Source organism: Scyliorhinus canicula, chromosome 12 (genome assembly GCF_902713615.1).
Source record: "Scyliorhinus canicula chromosome 12, sScyCan1.1, whole genome shotgun sequence".
Taxonomy (NCBI): Eukaryota; Metazoa; Chordata; class Chondrichthyes; order Carcharhiniformes; family Scyliorhinidae; genus Scyliorhinus; species Scyliorhinus canicula.
In genome coordinates this window covers 136,886,712-136,903,179 of record NC_052157.1, presented here as the reverse complement: position 1 = coordinate 136,903,179, position 16,468 = coordinate 136,886,712, and the positions used below count along the sequence as shown (strand labels likewise).

The following is a 16,468-nucleotide window of genomic DNA, read 5'->3' as shown; positions in this document are numbered from 1 at the left end:
CTTAGCATCGGCATTCAGCAGCGAAATCGGCCTATATGATCCGCACTGCAGAGGGTCCTTGTCCCACTTCAGGATCAAGGAAAGCAGCGCCCGTGACGTAGTTGGGGGCAAAGCCCCCCCCCCCTCCCTTGCCTCGTTAAAGGTCCGGACCAACAGGGGGCCCAACAGGTCCAAATACCTTTTATAAAATTCCGCCGGAAACCCATCCGGCCCCGGTGCCTTCCCCGACTGCATGCTCCCTATCTCTTTGACCACCTCCTCCAGCTCGATCGGCGCCCTTAGACCCTCCACCTACTCCTCCTCCACCCTCGGGAATCGCAGCTTGTCCAAGAAGCGCCCCATTCCACCCCCCTCCACCGGGGGCTCCGACCGGTACAGTTCCCCATAGAAGTCTCTGAAGACCCCATTAACATCTACTCCCCTCCGCACCACCTTCCCAGCCTCATCCGTCACTCCCCCAATCTCCCTGGCCGCGTCCCGCTTTCGGAGCTGGTGTGCCAGCATCCTGCTCGTCTTCTCCCCATACTCATACACCGCCCCCTGTGCTTTCCTCCACTGAGCTTCCGCCTCTCTGGTAGTCAGTAGGTCAAATCTGGCCTGAAGGCTACGCCTCTCCCCCAGCAATCCCTCCTCTGGGGCTTCCGAATATATCTCCTATCCACCTGCACCATCTCCCCTATCAGTCTCTCCCTCTCCCTCTGCTCCCCCCTCTCCCTATGGGTTCGGATGGAGATCAATTCCCCCCTCATCACCGCCTTCAATGCCTCCCAGACCGTCCCCACTCGAACCTCCCCGTTATCATTGGCCTCAAGATACCTCTCGATACTGTGTTGAAGTCCCCCCCCCCCCATGATCAGGCCCCCCATCTCCAGGTCCAGAATGCGGCCCAACATACGTCGCATAAACCCCGCATCGTCCCAATTTGGGGCATAGACATTCACCAACACCACCCGCTCCCCCTGTAGCTTGCCACTCACCATCACATATCTCCCGCCACTGTCAGCCACCACATTTAACGTCTCAAACGACACCTTCTTCCCCACCAGGATCGCCACCCCCTTCCTCTTCTTATCCAGCCCTGAGTGGAATACTTGGCCCACCCATCCCTTCCTCAGCCGAACCTGGTCCACCACTCTCAGGTGTGTCTCCTGGAGCATGGCCATATCCGCCTTCAGTCCCTTCAGGTGCGCAAATACCTGGGCCCATTTGACCGGCCCATCCAGCCCCCTCACATTCCAGGTTATCAGCCGGATCCGAGGGCTCCCTGCCCCCCTCCCCTGCCGATTAGCCATACCCCATCCCTTGTCCACCCCCGGCCAGCGTCCCCTGCTCTGCCAGTTTCCCACGGCGGCAACTCCCCCCCCCCCCCCCCCCCCCTTCCCCAGCACACCCTGCGTCCTCCAGCTCCTTCCTGACCGTTTCAGCAGCAACCCGCTACCCCCCCCCCCCCCCCCCCCCCCAAAAAAGGCTAGGGCCCCTCCTAGCCGCGCCCCTCCCTCCACAGCACTCCCGTGAGCCAGCTAACTTCTGCTGACCCCGGCGACTCCCGCCCTACCTTCGGCTCCTCCCCACGTGGGACTGCCCCTCCTCCATTGTGCCCGTCAACGGGTCCACCCTCCCCTGCTCTTGCGCGGGAAAAGAAAACAGCCAGCAACGACCCGCGCTTCTCAGCCCTGGCCCCGGCCCCACCATCTCACAGCGCGGGAACCAGAAAGCCCGCGCTTTCGCCCTGCCGTGCCCCGCCTCCTCCCGGGCCACTCCCATTGTCAGTCCCCCCCCACCAGCTCCCCGATCTCCCCGATCTCCCCGTTTACCCCTCTGCCCGAACCCGTCCACCCGACCCCTGCTTAAAAACCCATATAGAAAAAACAGTACGACATCACCCCACCCACCCTAAGGCCAACCCACTTCTTGCACTAAACCAAGCAAATGCAAATACAGTATTATACAACATTCCCCCATCCTAGACCCTCAGTTTGAGTCCAATTTCTCGGCTTGCACAAAGGCCCACGCCTCCTCCGGGTACTCAAAATAATGGTGCCGATCCTTATAGGTGACCCACAGACGCGCCGGCTGCAACATGCCGAACTTCACACTCCGTCTGTGGAGCACCGCCTTCGTCCGGTTAAACCCGGCCCTCTGCCTCGCCACCTCCGCACTCCAGTCCTGGAAGATCCGCACCTCCGTGTTCTCCCACTTGCTGCTCCGCTCTTTCTTGGCCCACCGGAGCACACACTCACGATCCACGAACCGATGAAACCGCACCAACACCGCCTGCGGCGGCTCGTTCGGCTTGGGCCTCCTAGCCAGAATTCTGTGGGCCCCCTCTAACTCCAGGGGCCTCTGGAAGGACCCAGCCCCTATCAGCGAGTTTAACATAATCACCACATGGGCCGCTAGGTCCGACCCCTCCACCCCCTCCGTGAGGCCCAGGATCCGCAAATTCTCCCTCCTCGACCGGTTGTCCAGCTCCTCGAACCGCTCCTGCCATCTTTTATGGAGCGCCTCGTGCATTTCCACCTTCCCCGCCATGGCCACGACCTCGTCCTCCCTTTCGGAGGCCTGCTGCTGCAGCTCCCGGATCGCAGCCCCCTGGGCTGTCTGGGTCTCCATCAGTTCCCTGTTAGTTACCTTCAGGGACTCCAGCAGCTCCAACTTCAGCTCCTGGAAGCAGCGCAGCAGAATCGCCTGCTGCTCCTGGGCCCACTTCCTCAGCTCCTCGAGGCCTCCGCCGGCCGCCATTTTATCTTCCTGCCCCCGTTTTTTCAGAGGTGCTTTCTTCGTTTTTTTTCTCTGCCCCACTCCTGGTCCGGACCATGGGACCGTTGGGGTCGACCCCTGTCCTCTTCCCCCGTTGGGATTTGCCGCTACAGCTCCGTTGGGGGCCCTGAAAAGAGCCCCAAAGTCCGTTCTCCGCGGGAGCCGCCGAATGTGCGGCTTAACTGCTCATTGCCGCCACCGGAAGTCCGTACCTGGGCATTCTTAACTACAGGCATCTACAAAAACAATACTCTGACTAAAACGATGATGGGTTTGCTTTTCAGTATTATAAAACATTGCCAGTTTTGGCAGAATGTGCATCAATTTGAGTTTGATTTTTTTTCCTCCTCTCTTTGAATTTATTGAAAATAAGGAAGAATTTGTCAGGATTATCATTTGGTTTTGATTCTCTGGGTTCAAAATTCCGTTCCTTGCAAAATATGGAGTATCTTTTCTCCCCGATGAGCAGAAAATATGACTCTGCCATCTGACCTCTTGCTCTGCGTAAGACAGATGTTGCAAAGATATAAATTTAATTACATTTTAGGTATGTGGTTATTAATAGGCTATCTTAAGGTCCAATGTGACATGTGAATATCTAGGTCAATGAGATTAATTATAACTCATGACTCTGTTTTTTCAACCCTCCCTCTCTCTTATTCGGAGCTTCTGGCTCACATCTGGCCTCCACTTATTTTCTGAATGTTCAGTTTCTGCCACCGAATGGTGCTGTGCCAGAATGAAACACTACAGGCAGTAGGCATGAACAAATCTTTATGCTCCGCTATTTACCTATCTCCCTACCTCACCACTATCTGTCTTAAATATTTCAGATTATGTCAAGCAAAGTACCCTAAGAAACTTTCATTTGATGTGCATTGGATTTGAACTGATAATTTTGAAGGAATGGTTCTTGAAGAATGCTTCCAGCCTTTTATCACTTTTGTATGGTGTATACAGAAAGTAAAATTTCACTTTTTACAAAGTGAATGTTCTCATGTCCAGGCCCAACCTTTAAACACGTGAGATATCTTGGAATTTGTAGATAGGGCTAGTGAATTATCCATCATTCTTGTTTCATTTCATAAAGGTGAAGCACGAACCCCTACTAAAAGCCTTCAACCCCGATACCATTTGTGAACTTCACAAATCTATTCAAGTTGCAATCTACTGACTAGTTACCTGATTTATCATAAATTCTGAGCTACTACCATATATATGCCTGTAATGAACAACCCAGATGAGATATGACCACTTCTCTGTTGAGCTAAGCACTCCTAACCTATGCATGGCTGTTTTTCTCCGTCAAGATTCTAGGTCCACATTGGGCAAGCTCCGATTTTGTCACAATGTGAATTTGAAAAAAAAGTAAACTTAGTCTTCAGAACCAGGCTGAGCTTTCAATTTATGGTGAACTCTGCATATGGTAAAATACATGGGTACAGATTTTGTAGTCAGCAGTGAAGCGATGTGTGCTGTTGAACTCCAGAAAGATGCCCACAACACCTTGAGACCTCTCTAATATGGATTTTTATGATTGTCGTTTAAATCTATCAACACATCAAGAGCACCTCCAGGTAATCAAAAAAGATTAAACAACCAATTGTATTCTCTCAAACCAGGAAGGAAAACAAAGCACCGATTGCCATATGTTCTTGAGTAATAGTTGATTTTGTTCAAAGATCGACCTTTGGCTGAAAAATCCTAACACTTTCTACTAACCGCATGCTCGGCACGTCTGCCAGAGGCTTGAGAGAGAGAGAGAGAGAGAGAGAGAGAGAGGTGGAGAGTCAGGCAGGGAAGCGGGAACGGGAAAGACTTGGCGAGTGGGAAAGGCCGCTTTAAAATCATGCCAATCAGGTTTTTCCACGCACTGTCGGCGCCAGCGAGAAACTTTCAACCCCTCCGAAATCTTGTGTATTACTGTTTGCCTATAAATTTGGTCTCAAAAACTCAATTTAAACATGTGCACATGTGGGTATCCTTCACTTTTAAATTTTAAAGATTGAAATGCGTGATTGCTAAAATATCAGCACCCAAATTTTAAAACATTAAAATCAGTGGAATTTTAATCATAATGAAGAATTGTACATTGCACAAATATAAGATTAGTAATTTAGTACCTGTGCTCAATAGTAATTATGAACTCAGTGCACTAAAAAAAAACCATAGCAAATCATTCAACGAAGTCAGACTTTCTGAAAGGTTTTTTTTACAGTAAGACCAGGAGTATAAAAGGGTGAGTTCTCAATTTCAGTGCTTTATTATTCTTTGTAGACTGATGGGCCTTTAACATTACACCTCATGGGGAAACAGAATCATAAACAGCTATTTCTACTTTTCTGCGTTTTAACTACCCACGTGTGGATTCCAGATGTTGCTGTCAGTTCTCTGGGAGAAATGGGGAATGCTGGCAGCTTTGCCATTATTGCTGTTGCAAAATCCTGGCCAAGGTTCTGTGGGATGAGATGTAGCCTTTATTTAACTCTAAGGTACCCTAACATTGTTTTTCATCCCAGCTGAGAACTATGACATGTCAGACTGGTACATGGACTTGATTACTTCTTCACTGAAAATGATCATAAGCCAAATTAGATTGTGAAATGAATGTCTGGATGGTTCTTTATTTGGTACTTTATTCATTTTAAAAGTCTCTTGCTGCCACTTTTATGTTGATTAGAAATTGTTCAAAAATTCTCTTGAGCAATTTATTTGGGAAACTCTTGGGTTGAAATGCATCTCTGTTATTGCACCACCTGCGTGGAACCGTTCATTCATTTGTAAAATTCTTGTTTCTGTTTTAAAGGGTTGTGGGCACAAACCCCACTCCAGAACGTAAACATGTCTGATACATGTTGCAGGGAGTTCTCCTCGTGCCCTGGTCAACATTCATCCCTCAATCAACAACACCAAAATGCATTTTTGGATATAAATTTCATTATTGATTTGGGACTGAACTGTGCATGAATTGTCTGTCACTTTTCATTCAAGGCAACAGTTCCTTTTCAAAAATAATTAATTGACTGCAAAACATTTTAGCATGTCCTGAGAACCAAAATGCACTACATAAGTCAATTTTTCTTTCCTCCTTGTTTGTTTACTTCACAATCCAAAAACGAACAATGAAGCACTGTTTAATTAGATGTTGTTTGACTTAATTTCTTTGAAACATTTTCTGGCCCTAAACTGAGAACCCAGAGAGCGAATTCCACCTGGAAATGTTTAGCAACACGAGCATTATTAATGAGCGAAACATTTAATGTATTTTTACTCCAAACCAGTACCTTGACCTTGAAAGAATCATTAAAACGGTATAAGCTTCACAGCATTAGGTTTTTCTTCATTTTGCTTAACATTTTAAAACATTTTTTTGGAACCCTTGAGGAAAGATTTAATCTAATGCATTGGAAGCAGTGATGAATTACCTTGAATTTACATTAACATGAACTTAATTATTTTTGGATTAGTTTAGCCTCAATCCTCACTGGCGAGCTTTCAAACTTGTCGCAATCAGCTCCCAAAGCTCTTAATTGTGACAATCCCATGTCTAGAGAATATCTAGATGTGCAGTTGATCTGAACTTTCATTAATGCTGAAAAGGAATGCATCATTCTGAGGTACAAATATTTTCATCTTCCAATCTTGCAGAGAGTGAATCTCATTGACCACGGAATTGATCATCAAAAGGCTTTTTGAGCAGAGTTGATATTTGTCAGGTTTCAAAGCAAAACAATAATTTGTGAAGCATTCACGTGGTTGTATTAACTGTCTGAGCAAACCTATTGCAAGCCTGCAATGATTTTCTATTGTCAGCACAATGAGCTTCAAATAGCCATGGGGCAACTAAAGTAACAGTTCCTAAAGCACGGAAGAAAGTAAGTTGCTGCCTGTTCCTGTTTACAGCGTCAAAGTTTTGATTGCACTCTTGTAATTTTACTGATCTCATCTGGTAAAATATGCTGACCCTTGTAGAATATTCTGTTCCTGCTCAATGTAGGGTTATAAACAATCTTCTACCTATTTAATAGAGAATTTGATCTCTGATGGAAATAGTAATGAAATCCCGTTTCAATTTTGGTCAGCTTTACTCACTTACTTTTCTTTAGAGTTGAGCACAGTTACTAAGTCGAATTTTGCATTCGTTGAAAAGATTCTTAAAAGGTAAAGTAATTTGAATATACAGTTTATAATTTTCCAGTCCTACTCATTTAAACATAATTTAAAATGCCTCTGTTACTAACACAGATCTTAATTAAAAAGTATATGGCTCATTTCACAAGTATGTTATACTGGCAGGAAGCTTGCCCACTGGCTGTGCATATCTGGGGTCAGGGATGTGTGCTCACAATTTTTCGATGCTTGCCAGGACCAAGTAATTCTAAAAACAGCTCCATGGACTGAACAGGATGGAACTTTGATACTTTGTCTTAAGTAGCAGATGTTTATGTCTGCCTATATAGTAACTATTTCAGGGCTATTATACCATGGTAAGACCCACAGTAACGCTTAATACTATCTTCACCTTCAAATACATGTGCTTTACAGGAGTCTTAGTGTAGTGATCAGGAGTGTCGCCCGACCCCCAAGCCCCATTTTCCTTTCTCATTCTAAATCAGTGGCGTGGTACATGGAGCTGTAAATGTGTTTCTGGCTGTGATTCAGTAACTCAACACAACCCCGAGACCATCAGTATATATGGGTGAGCACTGAATCAGATGCTTTTACTTGATATCTATTGCACTGGTATTTCAAATGGCACCGCAATGGATGTTCTCAAAATTGACACATTTGTTGGCTAAATTTTTTTTTAAAACTCAAGTGAAATTAAGATGAAACTACAGCAATACTTCAGATAAATCCACAACCTCCAGACGTCAAAAGATAGAAGTGTTCCAATTCCTCTGACAATATATGGAAAAGGTTACAGGATGCCAGTAAGGATTTGGGAGTGTAAAAGACGCCTTATGCCATGGTGGCTCATGCATTTACAAAATGATTCCTTTAACTATTTCCACTTGTTGCATCATTGTTAGCACAGTAAACATTGGCCTAGATGTTCCTGTCAAAATAATGTTGAGGCTCACTGTTATTTGTGCTCAAATGGTATGTTATACGTTTTCAGATGAGACCTCGACATGTAAGGTATAATTTGTGAATCCATCAAGATTTAGTAACTAAGTAAAACAATACTTAACAAAAGGTAAACAACAGTAACAGCTATGCAACCACAATCGGCCCTTGTTGGAGGGCAGATGATGTTGTCTTTGCTTGGAGGCGTTCTTTTCTTTTGGAGCTGTGCTACTTGGTTCACCATTGTGGATCCTTTTAGCCTTACTTTGGCCCAGACATAGCAATTCATTCACCATACTCAGTTGCAATCTTTTGGAATGACCACTGATTGATCAGGTAACGTTGCTTCATCACCCACGTGCAGTCGGCATGCTTTGACATCCCCTTATCCCAGGAACAGTTTGAACAAATGTTTAACTTCAACAACATGGACAGTATTTCAGTAAAACAGTACACATTTCGAATCGGCAACACATTTCGAGCTATGCCAACAGAACTCACGCAAGACACATCGAGAAGTGTTAAAACTCAATGCAAGAAGGATGATTTAGCATTTTAGATGCTTACTGGCCTTTTAGACTCTAGCTTTAACATTCTCTTTAGGTAACTCTGCTTTTGCAGACAATTCCCTCAGCTATTTCTCATCATCTCTGCTGGGGTTTTTCTTTTTCAAATAACAGGATATGTCTTGAAACATGACACCACTCAAGCAGGGTTCAGAGTACATGGGAGTGGTATCCATTTCACCCTGGAAAGCCCCCAAAAAGACCTGGAAAATTCAATCACTGTGGCGACCAATGAGCGCAACGTCACGGCTTACATGGAAGGATTCACCAATCTAGAGGCGTCATGGACACCTCCAAAGAAATGTCCAAAGCCATTGAAAATAATGGCATTTCATAAAGGCGGGAATAAGACTGTTCTGACTTTGGGTTGAATTCCAGGGAGTTGTTACTTTTAGCATAAAGTGAACTCTCCAGTCAATAATGGATATTTATCTGTGTGAATGGTGCCCTGGTAAGTTGAGCTTCTTTTGATGCACCCCATAACCCCTTGACTGAGTTTTGCCCGATTTCTGTCTATCTAATATAAGGCTAAAATAATGTATAAAAAATATAAATATTAAAAGATCTCATTTGTGTGATTACGAATGGATTTAAAAAGTCCATTTTGGAAGTGGAATATGGAAGATATATTTCTAAATGAGATATTTTTAATATGATATTATAGATGCCAAATTAAAACACACATCTTTGGTAATTATACTACCATACCTATCTATAGAGGAAAGCTAAATATATAAACACAAATCGAGAAGGTAATGTTACTATGTGACTGTCATTTAATTGAGGAGTTGGTGAGAATAAAAAAGTAGCCCTAAAAATGAAAAAGTAGGTCCTGCAAAATCTCAGGAGCCCCAAAATAAAATTGACGGCTGCTTGCAAAGTGCTTTGTCCAGCTCGACATTCTTAACTCATTTCAACTTTAGCAAGTTGCATGTTTAATAAATGGAATTATCTCAAGCATATAATGCAATTAATTAGAAGTATACAACATAAATCAAAAGTACACGATCAATTAAACTTTACAACGGCAATTTCAGGTGAACAGCAGATGCCTGTTTTAATCCTTATACCCAAAAGCCGCTGTCTCGAGTTGCCCTACTCAGCTGTTAGCTTTGAAAAAGCAGCATTACACAGCCTGCCTCTCACCATTGATCTGCATTGAACATTAAGAACAAGTGTTGCTGCTGTCTTTGCATGTTTGATTGAAGCGAAACTCACCACAGGGAAGTTAAGTCTTTCAATTTCATTCTAAGTGTTCCTTGTGACGACCGGAAGACTTTAGGAATTTTGGATTCTAAGTATTAAGGGTTAAAAGCCTGGGGTTAGTTTGTGTTTAACTGCAGTGGTCATGTTTTTATAAAAAATAATTCTGTTTTAGAACAACAAAGAACAATACAGCACATGAACAGGCCCTTCGGCCTTCCACACTGCGCCAATCACATGTCCTATCTAGACCAACCACCTGCATCCTTCTATACCCCATGTGTTCATGTGCCTATCTAGATAAGTCTTAAAGGTTGCTAACATACCAGCCTCAACCACCTCACTAGGCAGTGCATTCCAGGCCACCGCCACCCTCTGTGTAAAAGAACTTCCCCCACACTTCTCCACTGAACCTTTTCCCTCCTCACCTTGAACTTGTGCCTCTTTTTAATTGTCATTTCCGCCCTGGGAAACAGCCTCCAACTGTTCACTCTATCTGCTAATGGTATATCCAAATTTCCTGTATCTTAATGTTAAGTCTGTACAGGGCAGGAAGCAGAACTGTCTGATGTGCGAGCTGCATATGCCACCATCACAGTTATAACTAATAAAAGCCTTGTTTATAACTCCAAGAGTCTTCCTCTGGTGTCTCATGAGTGTGAGGGTGAAGTACATTACAGTTGAATAGTTGTACAGATTTCCTCACTGCAGTAACAAATTATTCCCAGGAAAAAAAACTTTTTTCTATTTTCTGCACATGCTATGAATTATAAAGGTTGTACAATCTCAAATTGGGATTATATTAAAATGTTAAAGGCAGATTGTTGCTCTCCAGTGGCATAAATAACTATAGAGAATTATCAAGAGGACGTTGAAAGCAGACTGACAGTGGACTCTTTAATGCAACGCAAGGATATGCTGCAACATAAAATGTCCTCTTCCACTGCAACAACTCATCAACTTTTGGAAATGAAGAATAATCAGAAATGAAAGTGGAATGGAGGTATTTGGGGATGGAGTGAGGGGACAGAACCATAGCTATCTCCTTTAAACCTTTGGGATAGTATGAATATTCAACCAAGTCCATTTCTCAAGTTTTGTAGAAATAAGGAGGAAAATAATTTGAACAAGAACAGGACAAATATTTAACTGGAATTTGCAATTCATCTTGATCCAGTTATTATTGATGGGATGTGGGTCTCGCTGGCTAGACCAGCATTTATTGCCTATCCTAATTGCCCTTGAGAAGGTGGTGGTGAGCCCCTGTCTTGAACTGCTGCAGCCCATGCCATATAGGCATACCCTCAGTGCTATTAGGGAGAGAGTTTGACCCAGCGACAGTGAAGGAACGACAGTATATTTCCAAGTCAGGATGGTGAAAGGCTTGGAGTAAAACCTCCTGGTGGCGGTGTTCCCATCTGTCTCCTCCCCTTATCCTAGTTGATAGTGGTTGGGTTTTGGAAGGTGCTGTCTACAGAATCTTGATTTATGCAGTGGATCTTGTAGATGGTATATGCTGCTGCCTCTGTGTCGTTGATGGAAGGGAGTTAATGTTTGTGAAAATGGTGCCAATCAAGAGGGCTGCTTTGTTCTGGATGGTGTTGAGCTTCTTGAAAGTTGTTGGAGCTGCAATTATCCAGGCAAATGGAGGGTATTTCATCACACTCCTGACTTGTGCCTTGTAGGTGGTGGGCTTTGAGGAGTCAAGAGGTGAGTGTACATGTGATGGACATATTGCAGTGATATGGCCAATGATTTATATTGCTGCTAACCATGTCGCTTGTGGAAATTTTCAAAAACAATTTGTTAAAATAGATCTGTAGATACTGACGACATAGCAACATATATATTTGAAGTTTTGCAAAAGTTGAAAACTTTTATAAACTTTATCATCAGAGCCTGTCTAAAATCTTTTAAAAGGTTTTTGTATCATACTGGAGTTTGTTAAATTGCAAATATTGGTTAGGTTGCAGTTATCAACATTATAATTTTTTTTCCCACTTCTCCAAGTTAGAATTAAACTAGAGACTCAACAGTTCACTGTTGCCACGTACCTTTTTGATAACTTTCTTCTCCCTCCCTCCCCATCCCATTTTGTGTTGAATTTAATACTTTGCACCACTAATGCTGACTATTACAGCTGGTTTAATTTTAATTTTCTCATGGACGCTGGTATTATTTCTTTTTACTTTTAAGTTATTTGCAAATAGCAGTCCGAGCAACACCAGTACAAAAATAAAGGATTATATAGGAAATGGACATTATTATTCAGACTGAACTGTGAATTATAGCTTTTATATTTTATTAATATTTTTTCATCTTTTCTTTGACAAAGGAGGTGAGTGCATTTGGCGAAGAAGGAGAAGGAGATAGCCTAGATAATTGGACTGTCGTGTGTAGTGGAACATACTGGGAACGTAAAAATCCAGTCAGGTTCAAACATACCTCTACAGATGCCCTGCTGTCTGTTACAGGAGAACAGTATGGACGCCCAATAAATGGCCAACTTGAAGTTCATGGCATGCAGTATTCAAACCAATATAATTCTTGGAAAGTGATGGAAGGAATCTTCATGAAACCTATGGACATGTCCAGGGCTGGAATAGATGCACATATTGAACTATAAGTAAAACAAAAATTGCCAATACAGTTGTGTGGTTTAGTTTGCAATTGGACCCTGAACAAAAACTGAATCTCAATCCATTTTTCAGTATTATTTGTACGGCATAAACATACAAAATCTTGCACCCTAATGGTATGTTTTTGAAAAATTGATTCTGAGGAGAAGCATTAGATGTTTTGTGTGAAACCCTATGCAACATCTGGTGGGTAGTTGTCTGGAATATTTTTATTTTACATAACCCAAACAAGTATCCAAAATCAGCAATCAATCCATGAGAATAACATAAGCTATAATATTTGAACCACTAAAAAGCAGTGCCAAAGATTTTTTTTTGAAGTATTATATTTGGATTGCCATGTATTTTGAGCTTGGATTTAATTCAAAGTAAATTTGAATCCTTAAGTAAAGGGGAAGTGGAATCACTGTTTGAAGTGTGGAATTACTGAACTAAAAATTGGCTATGGCAAAGGCTGGTAATGAACAAGACTTGCTTTCTACCCTGAGGATCATGAACTTGCTTTTCTTGGTTGGCTGAGTTTAATAAGATTTCAATTATTTGCCTAAATAGACTGGGATATAAAGGAAAGGTGCTTCATTTCAAGTTTGAAATGGGAAAACTGATGGGCCAAACCATTGCTCAATGAAAAGTCATTTCTTTAAGACAATTACCAAATTCAACTTGCCCTGGAAGATGTATGATGGCAATTAACCTGTAAACGGAGAAAAAAATCGGTTGGAGATGGAAAAGGGCAGACTTAAAACAAAACATTAGTTTTGTGATTGATAGACCAAGGTTAATAGTTTTTCTGTGTGCCAAGCTAAGAACCAAAGATGATCACCTGAATGGACGTCTTTCCTTTGGCAACTTTTCCGAACTCTCTGGCATCATGAAAAGCACACTATTTAGTCAACCATTTACAGCATTTTTTGTTTCATTTTTCAAGAATCCTGACACTCCCCCTTTTTAATAAAAGAAAAATCCTGATGTGAACTCTTGATGCTGGAATTTGTATCTAGAAATAAACCCATAATTTCTTCAGCCATCTTTGCTACTTTGCGTCTGTGCTCTTAGCAAGCGATCTAATAAAATTATGACAAATTAATATTGAATTATGTTGGGACCAGCAAAGGAGGGAAATTATTGCAACTGTAGTGCAGCAGAATTGTGATGAAAACTCAAGATTCTGTTAATGGATGAAATTATCATTCATTCACTTATCCCTATGGTGTTACAATATGATCGCTAATCAAAAAAAAACATCCTCAATTAAAATATGGTTACAGATGTACATTCAATTTGAATTGTACTATTCACTGAACAATAAAAAGATTGTCCAAATGTTATCCGATCACATTTTCTGTAAAATAAAATTACCATGTGTTGTGAATTGTTCGAATTGTGATTTTTTTTTCTATATTGCCTTTGACTTCCATTCGTTAGATTTGAAATGTCAATCTTTATCATTTAACAGTATTTTGTTTAGAATTTGCCCTTTTTAATTGTCAGCTAGAATTTATGCATTTACTTAACATGAAGTTAAGGTACTTCACTGCAAACAAATCAAACCTGAAATTTAGAACTGCTGATTTTGTTTATAATGTGCCAATAATGGATCAGTTCTAGTGAATACTAAAGATTGACTTTAGTATTTAGTAATATTAAAGAACAGCAAAACCCCTTCACGCAGTTCCTCACCCCTAAAATATTTCCATATTTGTTCTTTACTAATTGGGATTAGTTACCAGCTGAGTGGCCATTTCCATAAATCACATGCCCAGATATTGGCATCTATTGTGTGTGGCATTTAATAAATGTAAACAAAGCATCAAAATGTTGTATCTTCTGCATTCTTCTAAAAATGTTTAACTTTTACAATGTTTTTGTTTCTTTAGTGCCTCCCTTATTCAAATTATAGTTGTGATGTTTACAGCCTGATGACAAATTGGTTGTAATTTTGAGACGTTTGCCCAGCTAATTGAGTCATTACCTTGTCCACTTGCCGACCACTCTCCACCACCCCAAATAACAAGAAAAACAGCTTGACTTTCAGTGGACCATGCAGATATTCCCCAGCCCCAATTTTCTCCTTTTGTGAAGTTGTTCGTTTTTCCTGGGATGTTGTTCCATGGACACCAACCCTCTGGTATCTTGCTCGATTGGCCATTCTTTATTTGTCATGGAGTGTGAATTGTATCTGAGTGAAGCCCAACACTGCCCACTTTCAATGCCAACATATGGACACTTTCCAACTGCAGTGATTTCACCTGTTCCGTTTTGGGGAGATTAGGCCAATTGTGGCACCCAGTTGCAATCCAGGATAAGGCCAGCTAAACTGGCGCAAAGCAAACACCGAGATCTCATTTATTGACAGATTATTACAACTGGCAGTGCTTTTACTGATTAGGACATCAGGGGAACTATCCAAATACTTTTTGCTCGATAACCAATGCCTCTTAGCACTTTCATCTTGACGTTTTGCGATATTGGACTAGGAGCTAATGAATTGTTGCCATGAGATTTAAAAACATTGGCATGGGATATTACATTATTCATGGATAAGTACATGGGTACCTAAATGAGTTCCATGCTTTTGTGCATGATACGGAAGGATTTGCATAAATGATTCAGCACTGAATTATTTTCTTCCTATGTAAAATTACTCTTCGCCTCTGTTCCATCCACTTGCCCGCTTAACTCAATTCGTGTTTGTGCAACTAAATCTTCATATCCAATTATCCTCCTAGTTTAATGTAGTCTAAAGAAAATATGCAATTTATTCTCGGGGCTAAGACCTCACTATATTTTTATAAAATATATCTCACCTGGCTAATCTATAAAAGTTTTTTAAAAACTGGACAAAGGCTGAGGCCATTACTGGCTATGACTCACAGCTAGGGATCTTTTGGCCTTTAGAACAGCAGCTGCCTCATTACCTCTAAAGAGGCACTAATGCCCCTGTGGCCGCAGTCATCCAATCTCCAATCCAATCTGGGGCAGCATGGTAGCACAGTGGTTAGCACAACTGCTTCACAGCTCCAGGGTCCCAGGTTAGATTCCTGGCTTGGTCACTGTGTGCGAGTCTGTAAGTTCTCCCCGTATCTGCGCGGGTTTCCTCCAGGTGCTCCAGTTTCCTCCCACAGTCCAAAGATGTGCAGGTTGGGTGGATTGACCATGCTAAATTGCCCTTAGTGTCCAAAAAGGTGGGGTTGGGTTGCAGGGATAGGGCGGAGTTGTAGTTTTGGGTAGGGTGCTCTTTCCAAGAGCCAGTGCAGACTCGATGGGCTGAATGGCCTCCTGCACTATAAATTATATGACCTGTACAAAGGCCAATTAATTTCTAAAGCCAGGCCCCTGGCCAATAGACATAGAACAGTACAGCACAGAACAGGCCCTTCGGCCCTCAATGTTGTGCCGAGCCATGATCACCCTACTCAAACCCACGTATCCACCCTATACCCGTAACCCAACAAACCCCCCCCTTAACCTTACTTTTATTAGGACACTACGGGCAATTTAGCATGGCCAATCCACCTAACCCGCACATCTTTGGACTGTGGGAGGAAACCGGAGCACCCGGAGGAAACCCACGCACACAGGGGGAGGACGTGCAGACTCCACACAGACAGTGACCCAGCCGGGAATCGAACCTGGGACCCTGGAGCTGTGAAGCATTTATGCTAACCACCATGCTACCCTGCTGCCCATGATTTGTCTGAGGACAAAAGAAGCCCCCGCCCTCCCGGCAGTGAGCAGGACCAGAAAGGGCTCTGTTCACGTTTTTGAATGTCTGGCTCTCCACCTGCACCCTTCACAGAACTTCAAATGAAGTTACTGTGAAAAGCCCCTAGTTGTCTGTTCAGGGAGGCTGGTATGGGAATTGAACCGTGCTGCTGGCCTGCTTTGGTCTGCTTTAAAAGCCAGTGATTTAGCCCTGTGCTCGATATCTGTTTCCCTTATCCCTCTTGTATGAATGTACCGAGGGTTTCATTGTGACACCCTCTCCCTGTATTTTATGTGTATGTAAAATAAACAAGCTCTCTGATTTTACCCTATCTTGAGGTTCCTCTCAGCTTATTATTACAGGGTCAGATTGCCCAAAAATGGGTTGGGGAAAATACATCCACTTATAAAGGGGGAAACCAGAACTTAAACACCTTTCGGTTTACGGACATGAGAGGAGAGATTGCGCTGTTTTAAATTAAAAGCCCTCCTGTCCGTAACACTATATAATTATTAAACTTTATA

The 16,468-nt window shown here is 42.7% G+C and overlaps 1 protein-coding gene across 1 annotated transcript in view; it reads left to right on the top strand.

The window, feature by feature from the left end:
* LOC119974907 (stromal cell-derived factor 2-like) overlaps positions 1-14,054 on the top strand; it is a 28,755-nt gene extending 14,701 nt beyond the window's left edge. Inside the window, exon 3 of the mRNA XM_038814248.1 lies at positions 11,935-14,054. Within this exon, the coding sequence (XP_038670176.1) occupies positions 11,935-12,225 (291 nt within the window). The 3' untranslated portion in view covers positions 12,226-14,054. The remainder of the gene's footprint in view (positions 1-11,934) is intronic.
* The last annotated feature ends 2,414 nt before the right edge of the window (positions 14,055-16,468 follow it).